We start from the raw sequence: 21,760 nt of genomic DNA, 5'->3' as shown, positions 1-21,760 counted from the left end.
TGATCTAGAATTTACTGTTGTATATCCATTTGATCTCTTGTGAATTAAGTGCCTAAATAGGTCCAGGTACTGATGTGTGGGGGTGGACTAAATGGATTCAGAATTTTTTTTGAAAACCTGGTATATGCATTAATTAATTATACACTTTATAACTATATTTAATAACTAATTAATAACTATTATTTAATTACTCCTTAACTATATTATATATATGCATGCTATTGTAGGTGGTAGATGACTTTCATCAACCGGTGAAATACGACCACTTTGCTTATTGGAGGCTTGAAGTGGTGAAACCCATGTTTAGTCTCTAGAGCAAAGTTTCCGGCATCCCCCACCCCCCCATACTTCTCCTTCAACACATGCACAGTACTAAGTACTATATAGGTTTGATACCTTTCATTTGGGGTTTTCATAAAAAAAAAATATATATATATATATATATATATATATATATATATATATATCGGGGTTTGAGCCCATGACCACCAAATACGGAGGATGCGGAAAGGTCAGGGAATGATCACCGCATATCCCCGGAGCAATATGGCTTTAGTTGCTAATTCTCCTAAAAAAAACTCTGATAAATAACAATAGCATGCTATATATATTTATATATATTATTTATTAACTATAAAAATTTGTATATACACCAACTACAACACAAGAGCACTTATTTTAGTAGAACTTTTATTTTAAGATTTTCTTGTGTGTAAGAAATTTGGTATCCTTAGGTACTCTGCCGTCTCGAAAAATTAAATTGAATATTATTTGTATTTCATGAAGTGGTGGAATAGTGGTGGAACAAAAAATACTATAGATTTTTTGACCACTTTCATTTTATCATAATATTCTATCATTGTCTGCTGTTCAAGCTGAACAGATGGCTCCAAAACTGATAATAAATGTCACGCTAGCACAGCAGTTCCCAAGATGAAATGCAGCTTATACACAGCGTAACTAGGTGGTAGATGACTCTCATCAACCGGTGCAATATCACCACTTTGCTTATTGGAGGCTTGAAATGGTGAAACCCATTTTTAGTCTCCAGAGCTAAGTTCCGGTCAGCGCTTCCACATTTCTTCCGTTATGCAGTATGATTGCTGTCTTTTGAGGTTATGATGAACACCATGGTGAGATCCAAACTTACTTACTTACTTGCTTGCTCTTTTTCTCACAAACAACCCTTCTAATTACACGGTCGAAGTGAGTGATCCTTTCGGCACCTCAGATCACAACTTGGTGATTGTCTCTTCTCCAAAGGAGCATCTATCTCATGGCTATTCCCAACCTCATGTTGTTTGACCTTATAAGAATGCAAAATGGAATGATTTGCGAGATTTCTTTTCTTCTTTTCCTTGGTCGGATTATTGTTTCACAACTTTTGATGTCAACGTTTGTCAGATCGTGTCAGTTAAATTATTCTTGTAGGAATGGAATCCTTTATTCCACACTACACAATAAAATCTCACCCTTTATCCTTGGTTTTCCAGTAATTGTGCTAAGGCTGTTCAAGAGTAGAACATTGCATATCGTAATTGGCTTGTTTCCCATCCTTCAGTTTCATTTTCTGCCTACGCCAAAGCTCACAACAATTGTAGAGCAGTTATTAATTAGTCCAAACTAGATTTTGAACCAGTTAAGTGTAGAATACTTACTTCTTGCCCTAATGATAGCCAAGCATTCTGGTCTCTTGGAAAAGCTATTGGCCGCAACATTTGCCCATCTCTGCTCCCAGCTCTGTCATAACCAGATAGTTCTATTGTCACTTCAGCCAAGGATAAAGCTGAACTGCTAGCATCCCATTTTTCTTCCAACTCATGTATTAAGGATCTTGGTAAAACACCTCCCACCATTCCCAAACCTCTCCATTCAATGCCTCCTGTGGTCTTCCATCAAAGAGATGTCAGAAGGATTTTGATGAATCTTGATGCTAAGAAAGCTCCAGGTCCTGATGACATTTCTTGACTTGTTCTCAAAACTTGTGCTCCTGAACTTACTCCTATTATTTGCTGCCTTTTTTCACTTTTTTATTCCAAAGGTGTTTTTCCTTCTGCTTGGAAATTTGCTCATATCCAGCTAGGTCCTAAAAAGGGTGAAAAATCCCACCCATTCAATTATCATCCCATTGCAATTACTTTTACACTTTCTAAAGTAATGGAGAAACCAATTAACTGCCAACTCTTAAACTACCTAGAAACCTTCCATCTGTTCAATGATCGCTAGTATGGATTCTATCAGTGTTGATCCACTGGTGATATTCTGTCTTATGTTACCCATATTTGGAAAAATTCAATGGAAAAGTTTGGTGAAACACAGGCAGTTGTACTTGACATCTTAAAGGCTTTCAATCGTGTTTCTCACAAAGGTCTTCTAAACAAGCTTCCATCTCATGATTTTGATTTGCCAACTGTCTTCTGTGATTGGTTATCAAGTTTTCTCTCTGACCGCTCACTGAGGCTGATGGTATATCATCTAACTCTGTCATCTAACTTCTCCACTAATGCTGGTGTCCCCCAAGGTTCAGTTCTTTCCCTTCAATCTTTTCCTCTTGTTTATTAATGACCTTCTTCCATTGACTGGAAATCCCATCCATAGTTTTTCTCATGATAGCACATTGCATTCCACTTTACATTTTGCGAAACCTTTCCCTGCTCAATCAGCTTCAACTTCTCGAAAATCTGCTACCAATTCCTTAAATGCCGATCTCCAGTGGGGCAAAGACAACTTAGTTGATTTCAATTCTTCTAAAACCCAGTCTTGTCTTATATCTCACAAAAAGGATTCTTCTGCTCCTATGCTTATTTTTGGTGACACTCTTATTTCTAGGCAAAATGATATATCTCTTTTGGGGATTACCCTGACTTCTAATCTCTCTTGGCACAACACATTACAAATATTGCTTCCTCTGCATCTAAAAAACTTGGTTTTTCTCTTTCGCTTTTGGCCTTACTTTTCTTCCAAACAGCTGTTCACTCTGTACAGATCTCAAATTCTCCCTACCATGGAATATTGTTCCCACATCTGGGAAAGGATTTTCCACATCTGGATTATGCCCCTAAAATCTCTCTCAGGCTTCTAGAGGAATCTAGAAGGATTCTAGATTCATATCACTCTGCACAAATCGCAAATCTGCCTCCATAGAATATTTTTCTCACATCTGGGTCGCTGCCACCAAAACTTCTCTCAGGCTTCTAGATTCCATTCAGAAGGGGACAGTTAGTTTAATTAGTGACTCATCTCTAACAGAGTCTCTCCACTCTCTGTCTAATAGATGTACTGTTTCTGCTGCATGCCTTTTTTACAGATACTTCCATGGGCACTGTTCTTCTGAATTGGCTTCTATAATTCCTGCTGTCTCTTTCAAAAGAGTCCAAGCATCTGCCACCACCCGCCAACATCCATTTACTGTCCAACTTCAAACTCACAGAACCAACTTTTCATCTTCCTCATTTATTCATTCAACTGCTGTTTTCCGGAACAGCCTTCCTTCATACATATTTCCTGAAAATTACAGTCTACAGAAGTAATTCTAATATCAACAAATATCTTGTTTCATCTTATGAACCTCCAACCCAAGCTGGTATTAAGTACTATAGGTTCTAATACCTCTTGTATTTGGGGGTTTCATTAAAAAAAAAAAAAAAAAAAAACTGAAAGCTATACAGATTGATTTCAAACTTATAAAAATAACCAGGTTTCACCCAAGTATTATGTTCACACCAATTTGCTGATTGCATTTCAGCCACTAAGAAAATCACTTGCCTTCCACTTTATCTTATGGAAAATTGAGAGCACTTTAATCCAGTAGTGGTGGCTCTGGTAGCCAAAGCAGATATGGTGGCATGGTTCCTGACACTCTCACTCATTTTAATTATTTCTATGGAGGTATAAAAAAAATTCAGATTTTTAATCATTAATTATCGGTTAATGGGGGATCATTATTTTGGAGAGAGAGACCTGTCAAGGCCTGCATGAGCACTGCTTATTTCAGAAACTATCATACTGCTTAAAAGTTCTTAATTTTTAGAAACTTATGTAACTGTTCAAAAAATATGAATGAAAGAGCCCTCTCCCAAATTAGAGAAATATGATTTTTTAATAGTTGTAAAGAATGAATAGAAAGTATTGTGTGCTTGCACATGTATCATTAAATGTTTCACAAATTTTAAGTATTCTGCAATATTCTATAATTTGACATCTAAATTATTGTTCTAATAATATTTACCTGGTGATAGTACTAATAGGTTGTATGAGGTAATCAAATTCAAATTGGCTGAATTCCATGTAATATGCTACTTTCATCTCAGTTATTTTGTTAATGAGAAATTTTGTTGTAATTCCTCAGCATAACTTTTAAATCTTAATGATGGTTTAATGAAATTATGGAGGTTCACTGCACTGTTTAATTATAATGAAAATTTGTTTTTTGTGATGTTTGTTAAAGATCATTGTTTGTAATTTAATGAGTAGATTGCATTTGTTGATTAAAACTTTGCTGTTCATGGAGACTGTATTCATGAAGACATCATTAGGCTGCAAATCCACAAACTGTAAGGTTAATGGCCTATCTGCTATTCAAAAGTTAAAATTATTTAACACACCTGAACTTGTTCAGAAATGAAAGATTCAGTAGTAAATTTATTCTTCAGCAGGAAAGTCTCATCCATTTTTCAGATTTTCACCAGTGACCCAGGATACAATAATAAAAGGTGTATGTATATATATATATATATATATATATATATATATAAGTTAGTAGTCATGAAAGGCAATGTGCTAAAGTTATGGTACTAGTAACGCCAATTATGGAGAACAAAGGGCGAATGGAGTAGAAATCGCTATCATGGTGAACAAAGAAAGGAGCTAAGATAAAGGAGAAGTAATAAGGAATAATAAGAATAACTTAGTGCTGTTCATCCTGTGACCTCGCCGCCTGTTTTGAGGGCCAGCCACCGAAATCAAAGGAGGAAATGGCAATGAGTTGGTATAGCCTCTGTTTCTGACATGAAATACACACCGCTTGTAGTATACATGAAAAGTAGGTAAAGTTTGTTTAAGGTAGGTAAAGTCTGTTAAAATAATTATTTTATAAAAATCAGTTAAAATAATATTTTAATTTTAGTCATGAGGTGTGCGTATATTTCATGGCTGACCTGACAGAGGCTGGAAGTGAAAATTAAAAGAATAACCAGAACATAAAGAATAAAAAGCAAGAAATGGGATAACTTACTGGGGTCGTGGCGATCTGGACTGCTGTGGAGAAATAAAATGTTTAGACTGAATGTGGGCTACGGTTTATGGTATAAGCTGGGAACACCTGGTAAGAAATCGGGAAAATTTAAAAATTAAATAAATTAATTAATTAGGTTGGTCTAGTTATCCCATGTGTTGCAAGTTAGAGATGTATTCAAATAAATTAAAATAAATTAAATTAGCAAAGTAGTAAATTAAAATTAATTAAACCAGTTTAGTTATGAATGTAAAGGGTTACCATTTTAAGGTTAAACGTTTGAAGGAATGCGTCCCAGGATAGAAAGGAATAATAGGCTAGCAAAGTAGCGGTAAATAGTCACTGAACTTTGTATAAGCGAAGAAAGTGTTTTAAAGCAGAAAAGGAGCATCTCGGGTATTGTGTTCGGTAAACTAATGGCTCACGAGAAATAAAAATATAGAGGGTAGGAAATCATAAAGAGTACTGAAGAAGACAAAAAGATGGTGCTAGGGCAGTTCGGGGTTGCTATACCCATTCCTATAGTAGGACCCTGAACATAGTTGTTACTTAAACTGTTGCTTCCTTTAAAACATACATATATATATATATATATATATATATATAAAACCTTTTTGTGTGTATTTTGGGTTCCTTCTTTAATCGTAATTTTCCTGCCTGTTAGCCCACATTTTACATTTGTGTTTTTGGTCCAGTGGCCATTTTCAGATTTTGATTTTATTCGTAAAATGAGAAAGATTTCTAATGACAGATAAAGTTTTGTTTGTTTTGGTAATTCACGTTTTGTGTCTGTGATGCTAAAAACTTTCAGATTTGCAGCATTAAATCTAATTTCAGACATTGATCAGTAAAGATTATAAATCAAACTGATTGATTGTGCTTACTGGGAAGTAAAATCACCATGGTATGCTGCCAGTTGTCATGTGCCTCCTTCCTGCCAGTAAATACACAGTTATTGCAAATTTTCCCACCCGGATACATATAACTTGCAATTTCCTAGAAAGGTTAGATTCAATGAGTGACAAAGTGTCTGACCATTCATGGATGAACCGTGATGAAAGTGGATCAGTGAGGCTCTAGAACAGTCTGGAAAACAGGACCTTAAACGATTAACCTCAAATAAGCAAATCAGTGAACAGCAAATTAGCGAAGTAGTAAATTAAAATTTACTACTTTAGTAAATTTTAATTTACTAAAGTAAATTAAATTTACTTTAGTAAAATTTACTACTTTGGGAATTGTAAATTCCCAGCCTTTGGGAATTTACAATTCCCAAAGGCTGGGAATTCCAAGGTTTTCCTGTACCTTCCACCTTGTTTATTTTTCTTAGTTTTTGTTGATTTAAAAAGAATTTTATTTTTATTTATTTATTTATTGTTTTTTTGTAAGAAGTTAGTTATACATAAATTTTAAAACTTTTTCTAATAGTATTCATATTGCAGAGCTGAATTTTTTGATATAATATTTATTGACATTGAATTTTATCAATTAGAGCCAGGAAGTGCGCCCAGAAATGTCCAGGCAAGACCACTTAGTTCCAGTACAGTAGTAATACAGTGGGATCCGCCAAAGGAACCAAATGGGCAAGTGACAGTGAGTAATTTATTACCTTTGAACTTTCTTATCACAAAGGAGATCGCTCTCACTCACTCACTCACTCACTCACTCACTCACTCACTCACTCACTCACTCACTCACTCACTCACGCACACACAACTAAAAGCAACAAATACACATTTATTTGTTTTTATTACTTCAAGAAATCAGGAAATCGTGACAGTAATGTAGCACCTTTTTTTGTAATAATAGAATAGTCCAGCATAGATGCTAGAGGATTTCTTTATCATTCTTTCTGGGTTTTGTTTATTTTTTAGCTATTCATTTGTTATATTGTATTTGCTATACAATCTCTTTGGCTCTTCTGGAATTTCTCCAAGAATATTCTGCAGATTAAGTAGAATGTTAAAGTTATTGACTTGTAAATCAAACTACAACCATATTTGTAAATAAAACATGCTGTTCAAAATAAACACACTTATATTATCTCACTTCTTTATTTTAATATTCTTTCCTGCTTGTTTGTTTATTTTTAGCTATTCATTTTTTACTTCATTTCCTCTGCTCTTCAAGGTCTTTGACTGTTCTGGAATTTTTCTGTGAATTTCCTGCATATTAAGGAGTGGACATGCAAATCAAGATACACACACTATGTTTGTAAATGAAACAAGCTGCATATGCAAAACAATTGCATACCCTTTCTTGTTTCTATAAAGCACTTCTGGAAAAGATTTGCTTTGACTAACTACTTAGTATATTTTTTTAGCTTATCTAGTAATAGTTGGCACTGATACTACTTTAGTTCTAATACAGAAACTGAGCTAGTAATTTATTTTACTCATTTTAGCAACTCCACTCACGTGAACATGTCACGTGAGTGAAGTCAATACAATACGATCTATGTAATTGATTTACCATGAAAATCCCCAAAAAAGAAAACCAGAACCTATGGACAATTGGTTCCTGAAACTGCTGGCAAACAATGTAAAGTCTCTGACTCATGGTTTCTTACTGTCATACTCTTAAGTGAATAAATGTGAAATATATAAAAAAAATTTAATTGTGGTTCTCAGGTAGATGTATTTCCAAGATGTTTAGTGCATGAAATTTGTCATACTTCACAAACAAGTATGGGGAGGGGGATTGGAGTTCAAAAAATGATTTATATTAACCCAGAAGTAAATGTGACTGAAGGTTGACACATACACCATGTATTACACTTTTCCAACATTTGCCAGACAAAATGGCACATTTTTACTGCCTCGCAATACACTTCCTCAGACCAGTTTTGTAGACCTCTGACTGTCCTCTGACTGTCTGCCAAACATCGACTCAGCAGGAAAAATCACCACATCATCAGTATCAAAGTGTTTTCCATGAAGAAAGAACAGCAGGGCATAAGAGAGGAAGAAATCTGAAGGTGCAGATTTCTTCCTCTCACCTTCAGATTTCTTCAGTCAGTGGAATAAGTAGGATGCAGCAATATTTCAAACCCACATTTGTGGGCACACCTCACTGCAGGAATGTGCAGGAGCATTATTGTGGAGCAGGTGCACACTTTTTGATAGCTTTCCCTGCCTTTTTTTCTTTTCATCAAAGGTGTGTTGCTCTATAATGTAATAAATATGGGTCAATTCCAGTAGCTCACTCTGTACATTTGAAAGAAACATATGAGAACTTGAAGTTTTGTTGACTTTAAAGTGATAGGCATGCTACTTGGGCAGCAGTATGGATATACAAAATGCCTTGCTCTTTGTATGAGTGGGGCAGTAGGGCAAGGAGTAAGCATGGGATGTCAAGGTCTGACCAAAGAAGGGTAGTTTGTTACCTGAATCAAATAAAATATTTCATAAACCATTCGAAGATCCTCTTGCACATCAAACTGAGTTTGATGAAATAGGTTGTGAAAGCTTTACCTAAGGAATGTCTGTGTTTCAGCTATCTTTGTACTAAGTTCCCATTGATCACCCAGGAGAAACTAAACCAAGGTATTTTTGTTGGACCTCAATGCACACTGATGAGGGAATGATGAATAAAAGAGAAAAAAAAAAGGCATGGATTAATAACTTCAGGTCTGTTGTTGAAAACGTCTGCAACATGAGTGTCAAAGTACATTTTTACACCCCCAGGTCAACTGCTTTCCAGAAAATCTTGAAGTCCAAAAAATGGGATTCAGAAATTCTAGCAAGACATAGAGATGAGGTCCCAGAGGTGGTGGAATGTCATCTTTATGACTGATTGTTGCTGGATGCTGAAGAGGAACTGTTAATTAGAAGAATGTTCCAGAAAATCAAAGAAACAAAAATTTGACACATCATAGATCAGTTTTTAAAAATTGAGAGGTGAATGTTTAGTGGACTTTTTACCTTTTTAATCGTGTTTTCAACATACAGTATCCCCTCCATTTAACGGACCCAGATTTAATGGACAAAAAAAATTATTCTCCTAAAGTAAAAATTTAGAACCTTTTTGTTTTTTTATTTGCAAATAGTGTGGACCTAAAATTTCAGGGAGTGATGGATGGCTGTGGTGTTTCTGAAAGCACCGTGCCATTGTTAATAAAAGAACCTGTGGCTTTAGGTACAGATGAAGAACAAGTTGTTGCTTTCAGAAAATATCTAAATGACCTCATTAAAAATGAGGGCCTCCTCATTTAATCACAGCTTTCTAATGCTGATGAGGCTGGGCTTTTTTATCATGCTGTTCCTGAAAATACCCAGGTTTACAAGCACGAAATAGGTACCCCTGGTCATAAGCTAAAATGGAGCATTAAGTTTTATTTTGTGCAAATGCTGATGATTTGCATTGCCTTAAGCCTGTTGTAGTTGGTAAGGCAAAAAAAAACCTCGTGCTTTAAAGGATTTAACGAACCAGTTACCAGTGATATATTTCCGCTCAAAAAATGCCTGGTTTACAATGGATATTTTCTGTGACTGGTACTTTAACCATTTTATTCCTGATATGCAACGCTATCACACAGATGTCCTGAAAATTCCTTCTCATGAAATAAAGGCCATTTTACTGCTAGATAATGCACCTGCTCTCCCTAACATTGAGAGGTTAGTTAGCAGGGATGGGAGAATTAAATGTGTTTTTCTTCCTCCTAACACTTCACTGATACAGCCGATGGATCAGGGTGTAATCGTTGCATGTAAGAGGTTGTATAAGAAGTTTCTGGAAGTGGTGATGGTTGTTTTGGAAGAAACAGAAGATGCAGAAAAAATACAAGAGGCACCAGGACACTGTAAAATTTACATGCATATAACATCGGGTCTGCTATCTTCAACTGAGCAGCTGTGTGAAAAGATATGAAGATTACTACCTTAGCCAATGCTTGGAAGAAGTTGTTGTACGACATAGAACTTGAAATGGACTTTGAGGGAGTTGAGGCTTCTAATTTTCAGGACACTCTTCTGAGGGCCAGCAACAAAAATGCAACTCAGAATAATGTGGAACAGTGGCTTGAAAATGATGAAGGTGATCCGGGCTATCAAATTTTTTCTGAGGTAGAGATTGCGGAAAATGTTCTTCATGGAGAACAAGAGGATGGTGATGACAAAGATGAAGAATCAATTGCACCTCATCCTAAATTGTCCATTATAAGATAGAATATGGATGATATCATACATTATTTAAGCTGTCTGCAACTTTTGCAACTTTTGCAACTTGTCTGCAACTTTTGCCCATCTCTGCTCTCACCTCAGTCAAAACCAGATGGTTCTATTGTCACTTCAGGCAAGGATAAAGCTGACCTCCTAGCATCCCATTTTTCTTCCAACTCATTTATTAATGATCTTGGTAAAACACCTCCCACCATTCCCAACATGCTCCATTCAATGCCTACTGTGGTCTTCTGTCAAAAGGATGTCAGAAGGATTTTGATGAATCTTGATACTAGGAGAGCTACAGGTCCACATGGTATTTCTCCACTTGTTCTGAAAACCTGTGCTCCTGAAATTACTCCTGTTCTTTGCCACCTTTTTTTCACTTTCTTATTCCAAAGGTGTTTTTCCTTCTGCTTGGAAATTTGCTCATATCCAGCCAGTTCCTAAAAAGGGTGACAAATCCCTCCCATCCAATTATCGTCCCATTGCAATTACTTCTACTCTTTCTAAAGTAATGGAGAACTCAATTAACCACCAACTTTTAACTAACTAGAAACCTACTACTATTACCTTCCGTCTGATCAATGATCGCCAGGATGGATTTTGTCAGTGTGTTGATCCACTGCTGATATCCTGGCCTATGTTACTCATTTATGGACAAATTCAATGGAAAAGTTCGGTGAATCACAAGCAGTGGCTCTGGGCATCTCAAAGGCTTTCAGTCGTGTTTGGCATAAAGGTCTTCTAAAAAGCTTCCATCTTATGGTTTGCCAGCTGTTTTTTTTTAACTGGTTATCCAGTTTTCTCTCTGATCGCTCACTGGGCGTTTTGGTAAATGGCTCTCTGTCTTCTAACTTCTCCACTAATGCTGGCATCCCCCAAGGTTCAGTTCTTTCCATCTCTTTTCCTCTTGTATATTAATGATCTTCTTCTATTGAACTGAAATCCATAGTTTTGCTGATGATAGCACATTGTATTCCACTTTACAGTTTGAGAAACCTTGCCCTGCTCAATCACCTTCAACTTCTCGAATATCTGCTACCAATTCCATAAATGCTGATCTCCAGGTAATTCTCCAGTGGACAAAGACAACTTAGTTGATTTTAATCCTTCTAAAACTCAGTCCTGTCTTATATCTCGCTAAAAGGATTCTTCTGCTGCAATGCTTATCTTTGGTGACACCCCGATTTCTAGGCAAGATGATATATATCTTTTGGGGATTACCTGACTTTTAATCTCTCTTGGCACAAGCACATTACAATATTGCTTCCTCTGCATCTAAAAAATTTGATTTTATCTTTCGCTCTCACGTTACTTTTCTTCCAAACAGCTGTTCACTCTGCCCAAATCGCAAATCTGCCCTACCATAGAATATTGTTCTCACATCTGGGCCGCTGCCACCAAAACTTCTCTCAGGCTTCTAGATTCCATTCAGAAGGGGACAGTTAAGTTTAATTAGTGACTCATCTGTAACAGAGTCTCTCCACTCCCTGTCTAATAGATGTACTGTTTCTGCTGCATGCCTTTTCTACAGATACTGCCATGGGCACTGTTCTTCTGAATTGGCTTCTATAATTCCTGCTCTCTCTTTCAAAACAGTCCAAACATGTGCCGCCACCAGCCAACATCCATTTACTGTCCAACTTCAAACTCACAGAACCAACTTTTCATCTTCCTCATTAATTCATTCAGCTGCTGTTTTCTGGAACAGCCTTCTTTCATACTTATTTCCTGAAAATTACAGTCTACAGAAGTTGAAGTCTAATGTTAACAAATACCTTCTTTTGTCTACTCAACTTCCAACCCAAGCACAGTACTAAGTACTATAGGTTCTAATACTTCTTGTGTTTGGGGTTTTCATTAAAAAAAAAAAAAAAAAAAAATTATATTGAATCATCATGAGACTGTGATGTGCTTCCTTATTATGAACATTTTAGAGAACTTAGATCTACATTAATAAGGAAGCAGCACCAAGGTATAGGGCAACTGAAGCATGATGATTTCTTTAAGATCACTTCATCAGTTGCACCTGTTTCACCAGAACCCTCTACCAGCAAGGAATTAACACCTCTCCCTCCATGTGACAGTTATTTCTGACTCTGAAAATTGCATTTCTTTCAGTTATGTTAATATTAATATTGAATATTATGTATCTTTATTTTAAACTTTTTTTATGTTTTTTATTCAGTGGAGTTTAAGAATTTTAAAGTATTTTTTTCCCTTTAAAATGGATTTAAATGAAAAAACTAATATTCAAATTGAAATCAACTTTGTGTTACGTTTAAGGAAAAAAAAAAGTCGTGTTTACACTCAATTAGTTACACTGTATAGTTTTTAAAGTGTTTAATTAAAATTAAAAATTGGTTCCTCTCATATATTTATTTTTATATTTTTAACAGATGTTTTTTTACTTCATGTACATTATAATAATATTTTATTCATACTTATACATTATAATAACATTTTAATACATCCTATACATTGTAATTTTGTTATTAATATATGTTTTTAAAATAAATTCGATTTAACGGACTTTTAGCAATAGTGGACACACAATCAGTCCGTTAAATCGTGTGCCTACTGTATATTTAAATCTAGATGTCTGGTAAAAGTATCATTTGGTTTTAATTTCAGTGCACAAATTCTGCCAAAATAAATAAAAATTTGTGAAAAGTCAAATTTTCTTTTGTGATCTTTGAAGAAACCTGATGAGATTGAAACAAATGAAAGTCATATTTGAAATCAGCATTAGAAAATGATTCAGAAAACATCAGTAAATTCTTTTAAAAATACAGTGTGGTGATTATTGGAAAGAATTAGGAAACTTTTTTTTTTTTCCCATTGTGCTGGGGTTGTATAATTTCTGCTTACTTGCATCATGCCAGTAATAATACTTCTTGTCCTTTATTCATTAGATATCACACTCTGAATTTTCCCTTTTTGTTTAACATGCTCATGCTGCAAATCTTATGTAATATTCTTGTGAGCTGGTGGTTGTATTTTGATGAAGTTCATCCATTCTGCTTGGAAATTTTTTTTTATGTCTTTATTTTATTTATTTATTTTTTTGACTGTTTTGATGTTTTTAATTACAGCAACCCGCTGGTGAGTTGCCCCAACTGATAAGCAACTTTGGATGGGTCGTTCATTCGAAGAAACTACCACTTATTTAATGGATGCTTGATTTACTGTTTGCGTGCATTTGAGTTATCTCACAATCTTTTCTCTCACACTGTTCTGAAAGTAGATGGACTCTAGAGAGGTTCATAATAATAATAATAATATGCTTTGTAATGTATAGTAATGAATAATTGGAGATAATTTCTGTCAAAAAATGCAATAAGATGCTGCTGGATCACTTCGACTGATGACGTTGATTAAGTAAGAAAGGTCTCCCAGTGACAAGTTAGTTTTTATTTGTTGCAGTAGAAAATATGATTTGTTTGTATCCATTGTTCAGAAGGTATACAACACAAGTTTTAGTTAATGTATGCAGTGCATTACATTTCAGATGCATCCAATTTTTTTCCCTTAAAATTAAATGGTCCCCCCCCATTTTCTATGAATATTAGAAATGAAAAATAAATATAGTTATCTTCTTATCATTTAATTTCTGAGATGATAACTTTATAAAACTGTAATAAAACTATAGGTTCTGTAAACTTTGCCATTTAGTTAATTACAACTGCATATTTATTATCCTCCTCCTCCCATAACACTTTTTTTTTTTTAGGTCTCTTTTCTCTCAGTATATATGTATCTCTTCACATCAGTACACATGAGGTGTGCACAGACTGTTTAAAGCTAATGATACTGCTTTAAAATTACATATAATCTACGAGTTTCTTTTTTCCATACAAATTCTATAGACAAAAAGAAATAATAACTGCGGTATTTCTACTTTCCAGATTTTAATGAAATGTGGTTTAGCTCGACAAATGTTTTTTAACAAGCCCAAATACAAAATATCACAAAAATCCATCCACTGGGAATCGCTGTATTACCTAAGAATGGACAGACAAGGCGAAGACAGTAGACATTTACTCTGTATATATATATATATATATATATATACAGACTGACATTTAGTCATATATATATATGCAAACACATTAAAATCATCTTGCCTTGCTTTTTTGTGTAATGAGAAAACATGAAAAGTTTTATTTATTTAAAAAATAATAAAATAATTTTTAAAAAAGTTTTTTTGTAAAATATTTTGTTCAATCATGGCTGATGCCTGTATAGAAGTACAATTTTTGAAGGAAAATAAAAAAAAAAATAACAGTTATCATTCCCGTGTAAATAATTGATTATTTCTGTCAAATATAATTGATATAAAAAGGTTAACTGCATTTTCCAATCATATCCTTACAATAGTACAATGTTATAAGTTGCTACAGTAAAATGAAAGAAAAACAGTTTGAAGTGCTTAGCATTTCATATTTGTTTCAGATTTTATGCTGAAAAGAATACTCCTAACCCAAAGAGAAGTTATAGTTCCTATTGGATGAGCAAGACAGGAATATTAAAAAAAAAAATTTAATTAGATATAAAAAATTTCTGATTTTCATTCTGAACATCATAGTGATTTTTTGCAATAATATATTTTGAAATATACATCAAATTATAATGCTAAGTTTGTTAGTATGTTAATTCCTGTATACTATAATTGAAGTATTAAGCACAGGAGGCAAGCGTATCAATCATATTCACACGAATATCTGTAGTTTGAAGTATTTGCCAACCCACTGGTGTCTGCAGAATAAGCAATTACTAAGATGATGGTTTTATAATAAAATATTTAAATATTTCATTCCTTCTCTTTTTATATGAACTACAACTTTGCCTGTAAAGTGGAGAGTGTAATACACACTTTTTAAATCTAGTGAAAGATTAAATTGTAGTAGTTGGTGACCCACTGGTGGGTCACCCTGCCTGCAGAAATGAGACAAGCACCAACTTGCCAGCGGGCCGCTCTATCTGATGAATAGTCAATGAGCAGACCAGTGGGTCTGTTCATTGACATGAACGTGGTGTTGCTCAATGTTGTTTTCAAATAATGCATTTAAGTAACTTATAAATCTGCAAGTAAGTGCTACCATCTTTTATCTGTTTCTGTGCAACTATAGATATAATTTATAAATGGTAACATGCATTTTAAAATTGCAGTAGGAGATCATGCCTGTCAGCCATTGTTGCCCAATTATGATTTACAAAAGCTAAATATCTGTTGAATTCAGATCCAAATTGATGAAATTCAATCAAGTGATACAAAATGGATATGGAATATTAATCATGATATTAAAAATGTCATGATGAATTTTTTATGAAATTTGGAACTTTTTTTTGAAATTCTTTTAAGATTTTTTTTTGTGATATTTTAATTTTTTTTTGTATGGTTTAATTTCATCCTAATATTGTGCAACCAGGTAAAAATAAAAACAAATTAATATATAAAAGCCTTTATGCACAAAATTTTAATTTTTACAAATTTTCAAATTTCATGAAGAAACTCAGGGTCATGACATGTTCAAGAAACTTCTCTGCAAAAGTTTAAAAGTTTTCATTTCAAAGATATTTATGAAGTGCAGCCTGCTATAATAAAAGCAGTAAAGGCAGTGACTTGAAATACTCTTATATATGTTTTGTGATTATTTTATTTTCCATGAACTTACCAAATTTATGGAAAAAAAAGAATCACCCCCAAGCACTTCTTAAATTTATTTCGATAATAAAGCAATATAACAATATGGTGGATTTTTTCCTATTTCTTTCTTTCTCCCTCTCTCTATCACTATTTATTCACAATGGAATTTTGTCAAATTACTGACATGAAAATTTATGATGTTGTATTTAGCATTAGTAAAGGCACATGATGCAAGGAAGCATGCTTATATAGCATTTAATTTGTATTTTATTTTATCAAGCTTAATTTTAATAGCTGCTTATTTCATTAATAATTTTGACATCCAAAAAATATCATCTACATCTTTACTTATTTATTTTTAGGGTTACAAAGTATATTACACTACCAGACCAAATCTGCCAACTTCAGCTTGGAATACCCAATCAGTTGACAATAATCAGCTAACTACAATAAGTGATCTCACACCTCATACAATATATACCATTAGAATTCAGGCCTTTACTAGTAGAGGTCCTGGACCTCATTCAGCTCCTGTTCAAGTAAAAACTCAGCAAGGTGGTAAGTGACCATATATTGTGAATTAAGAGTCCAAAATTTCAAAAATATTTTGAAAAGGATGATATGTTATTTTCAAAATTTAATATCCTATTTTCTGTAGAAGTAATACTGATGTCTGATTAATATTATTGACTCAATATTAATATTGTTAATCACATCTAACTATTTTCTTTTACTTTATTCACTTTTAAACCTGAATTTCTCATGTGACCTTTTATACTTATCACAAATTTACTTAATGCTGTGGTGCCTCCGTAGTCAGGTGGGCAGGAGCAGCAGTGCGTAACACATGCTTCTTGATTAGACCGGGGTTCGATCCCGTGACTACCAAATACAGAGGATGCGGAAAGGTCAGGGAATGACCACCGCATATCTCGAGAGCAATATGGCCTTAAGTTGATAATGCTCCTAAAAACCAAATAACAATAACATAACTTAATGCTGAATAATTGCTATCTAAGCCAACACTCCTCTTCTCCAAAATTGCTTTATTTTGTGAATACAGATGTAAAGAACTTGTTCCGCTCCTATAACTGCCAACTCTCTTGATATATGACAGAAAATCTGTAATTTTTTTTTACTCAATTTTACCCTTCTCCCAGTCATAATTTAGTTGATGCCAGAGTTTTGCCATATCTTTTGTTTTCACAAAATATTGATAAAACTACATAGAATTAGAATTTTTTTTTTTTTTTTTAGTTTTGCAAATAGCTGCTTATTTAATTAATAAATTTACCAGCAGGTGTGCTGTGATAGTTTATGTTACAAGATATAATGGGGGATTTTAAGTTCCCAGATATTGACTGAAACTTGTGAGTTGATCACTCACACACTATTGTGGACAAAACTTTTGTGGATTTATCGGATTATTGTTTTCTACAGCAACATGTTCGAGAGGCAACCAGAGGTGTAATACTCTTGATCTGATTATCAGCAATGATTATTCATGCATTCAGAATCTGTAGATAAAGGAACCACTAGGGGGCAATGATCACAGTGTACTAATGTGAAATTTACTTAAAGATGTAACTACCAATAGGAGTAAAGGTGACAACAGTGGTCCCAGACAGTTTAAATTCTGTACAGTGGGACCAGCTGATGATGTTACCAATTGCAAATTCTAAATATGAACCATTCAAGGAATTAATCTTCAACGTTACTAGGCTTTTCATACCAACTAAGAAATATTGTTGAAGGTTTAGGCCTAAATGAATGTCAGCTGAACTAATGAGTTTTGTGGCGAGAAGAAAAATGCATAGGATGCACATAAATTATCATGCAACTAGTTTGTAATCAAGTCACAAAGAAGGTTAGAAAAATGAAGGCAGATTATGAGAGAAATTTGGCAATGGTTGCAGACTTCTTTACTTATATAAACTCTAGAAGGAAGAGGATGAATCAGATTGGTCCCCTTGATATCGATGGTTCAACTGTTGATGATCCTGCTTAGATAGCTGACAAACTGAATGAGTATTTGCATCTACATTCACACATGAAAAATTCTTTATGTAAGTGGAGGAGAGAAGCTTATTAAACTCTTAACAGGGAACTAAATGATTTTGTAATAACTGAGAGCAAAGTGGATGAGAAATCATTGAACTTAAACATAAAGGCAACTGGAGTGAATGGGATCTATCCAGTTATATAGAAGGAGGCAGCAAAGGGAGTAAGCCATAATTATGAGAGCATCCTTGGATTCAGAAGAGGTACCCACGGACTGGACATATGCAAATATGTCCCCAATTCACAAACTGGAATCGAAGGGTGATATGAGTAATTACAGACCTGTTAGTATAACTTCTGTTCCGGGGAAAATAATGGAGTCACTGGTTGAAGATTGAAGAAGCTTTGCAGGATCATTTAGACAAGACTGTAGCAATAATTGAGACACAGCATGGGTTTAAGGGGAAGTCTTGTCTGACCAATTTGATTGGATACTACGTTGTTGTTTGGTTTTTAGGAGCATTAGCAACTAAGGCCATATTGGTTCAGGATGTGCAATGGTCATTTCCTGACCTTTCCCTATCCTCTGTATTTGGTGGTCACGAGCTCAAACCCCGTTCTAATCATGAAGCGTGTTCTACGCACTGCTGCTCCTGCTCACCTAGCTATGGAGGTGCCGAAGGATACTATGAGGTGGTCACAAAGGAACTGGATGCAAAAAATAATACTTGGATTTCAGGAAAGCTTTTTGTACTTTTGCAAATGAAGACTACTGTACAAATTGGAGCAGTATGGCATTAAGGGCAAGTTGCTACAATGGATAAAAGGATGGTTGAGTGGGAGAAGTGGTAATCAATGGACGCTGCTGATGTTATGGACTCGACTAATATTATTAGTTGAGTCCTGGAGGATTCAGTAGCTAGCATTTGCTAGCAGGGATAAGGAGGTGATTATCCCCTTGAATAGGACAGTGGTCAAGCCACACCTTGAGTACTATATACACCTAGAAACAGTTGAGTACTACATACACTTAGAAACACCTGAATACTACGTACACTTAGAAACACCTGAATACTAACACTTGAGAAACACTTGAGTACTACATACACTGCCTTCCTGTGAAAGCAGACAGAATACCTGGAAGTTTTCTACTGTCTATAAAGAAGTACTAAAAAGGAAAGATAGATTAATTAGTTTAAATTGATGTATGTCACTGAAGTAAAAAATGGTGTAGATACTTTTGTGTACACATTGGCTGTCATGTTAAATATATAACTAGGCTGTTAGAACAGTAACAACTTTTGACAAATCTATTTAATGACGAGGTTAGAAGTGGTAAAAAAAAAGCAGTATAAACACTTTTCAATGTTAATAAATTAAAGTATAACAATTCTAATATTTTTAATAATTATAATATTTTTTGACCACAAGTGAATGGCACTCATTCATGTTAAAATGCAATTGATAATCTAAAAGTTTTGAAAGAAGAAAAATTATGAACTCAGGAAAATGTACTTTTGAGTTGCAATCTTCTGGTAAAAACAGTCCTAAACAGCCCAAGAAAGCAGATAATTCTAGTTCTAATTTACTGATGCATAAAACCTGTTTATGTTTCTCACTTCTGGCTTGAATGAAGCAATTTGCTTGTGTTTTAAGTGTAAAGACAACATTTGAAAATCCAAACATAGTTTTTCAGTACACTATGCCTGTCATCCATGTACTAAGGTCATTGCACTTAGGTATGTTGAAAAATGTTATGTACACATTTATTTTATTAACAGTTTTCAAATCTTCCATTTCGGAAATTTTTTGATAATGACATTTCTTCCGCCAAGGTTGACGATAATCAAAATAAAGAGGAAAATATTCTGTTCTTTTGCTTAGTGAGGAAGTACTTTATGGCTGCATCTAACTACATGATGCTCAAGTTTCTACTGAAAAATGTTCTTATAAATTTTGAAGTAGCACAGATTTAATCAGTTGTCAGTGCACATTTTAAAATTTGAAAGTTTTTGTAGAAATGTTTCCTATACTTATTTGCATTATTAAAATAAAGAAGTGGTAAAAAAAAAAAACTACATAGATAAAGCAATAAATGTTTTTCTAGTATATTAATTTCTCTCAGTTACAGTGTGCGAGCTTACCAGATGGTGTTATGAAATAAGAAAGAATTGTTGTGCAGTCATGCTTGTTTTTGGAACTGACAAGTGCACAAGGAAGCTTGAAATATAATAGATTATTCAATGTCATGCTTGGCATTTTAACAATTCCTGATTACACTGATGAGTGTGAGAGAATATTTAACCAGGTTAGAAGAACAAAAACTGAGTTCAGATCTTCTCTTCCTGGAAATGCTTCTGGCAGCCAGGTTTTCGCAACAGGGATATCATTATCACGAATTCTTTGACTTAACATTTTGAAGTAGGAATAGTCTGCTACAGTATCTTTCTGGAAACAATCAGAATCAGTTTAAGCCTAATAGAATATCCAAACAGAAATCCAAAGACTCAAAGAAGGATTTTGTATTTTAATATTTGAAAGCATATTGTACTTGCAAACAAACTTATGATCATATTTTAATATGAAATGTGTATGATGTCATTGAAATTTAATTTCTAGTGGGGTATAGAATTTATAGAAACCTGCTTTTCCCAAGAAATCTCCTATTTTGGTCTAGAAACTTCTTATTTCCCTCCTGCTTGAAAATATCTGATCTTCAGCTTTTGAAAGTCAAAATTTGATAGTTATTAGCTCTTCTGTTAGGAGAAGAGTGCTCTACTGAATGTGCTGCTCCCATTTAATGGACAAATGTTGTTTATTCCTTTGGTTTTAATGTTCATGTATGTAGAGAACTCTTAACTCTCTTCAATTTATTTTTCAGATCCTTTTCTTATCTGCTTTAGCTTCTTCTATTGCCAATTATAAACTACTCAATATATTCTAGAATTACTTCCCAAAATATCTCCTATATACCATATGGATCTCTTAGAATTTTTTTCTTCTTCCTCTGAATTGACATCTAAATCCAGCATAATTTTTCTTAACCTGGCAGAAGTGGAACCTGGTCTGACTGACTATTCAGAAAAACATGTTTTTAATTGGTGTTTACAGATTACAGTTGTTAACTGCATCTGCCTTCCTAACTATACAAACAGACTTAAATAAGTAGTTTTATAAGTGACATATTATTATTTCCTCAGAATTATAAGTGAAAATGGTCTTGACTAACTAATGGTCATGTAAAATGGTCCAATCTTCCAGAATTAATGCCTCATTTTTTGTGGCACTCTTCTGTTACAGTAGCTGTGTTCTGGAATTTCTTTATCGTGCACTGAGGTTCTCACATATTTGAATTGTTTATACTAATATGCAATAACTATCACCTGGGGAATATTCTCCATAAACAGTGACACTTTTTCATGGGTTGTTTTGGCTGTTTGCCTTTGCAGAAAGAGGAACCAGATCACTGATTTGTATTCCACTTTATCCATTCTGACACTTCATTTCATTTAGTGCTGCAAAGAAAAAAAATGAACTGTCAACTTGAAACCAAGATTTGTGTGGTTCCTGTAGAGACAAAAAAAAATTCATTTTTTATCACAACCGCTCCTGGTGAACACTTATCTGTTTTGATCCCCCCAAAGTATATCTGATCAGCAGTTCAGAAAAAAGGGATACCATTAAATGAGTGCTCACATTATCCATGATTACAGT

The 21,760-nt window shown here is 34.2% G+C and overlaps 1 protein-coding gene across 6 annotated transcripts in view; it reads left to right on the top strand.

The window, feature by feature from the left end:
- Positions 1–21,760, top strand: part of LOC150087215 (tyrosine-protein phosphatase Lar-like) — a 1,652,393-nt gene that overhangs the window by 814,589 nt on the left and 816,044 nt on the right. For all 6 annotated transcript variants that reach the window (XM_090371077.1, XM_090371082.1, XM_090371081.1 and 3 more), the window contains 2 exons: positions 6,726–6,826; positions 16,408–16,603. In XM_090371077.1, the coding sequence (XP_090227203.1) occupies positions 6,726–6,826; positions 16,408–16,603 (297 nt within the window). The remainder of the gene's footprint in view (positions 1–6,725; positions 6,827–16,407; positions 16,604–21,760) is intronic.

Source organism: Mastigoproctus giganteus, chromosome 4 (genome assembly GCF_048544385.1).
Source record: "Mastigoproctus giganteus isolate SK-2022 chromosome 4, ASM4854438v1, whole genome shotgun sequence".
Classification (NCBI taxonomy): domain Eukaryota; kingdom Metazoa; phylum Arthropoda; class Arachnida; order Uropygi; family Thelyphonidae; genus Mastigoproctus; species Mastigoproctus giganteus.
This window is presented reverse-complemented; position numbering and strand designations above follow the sequence as displayed.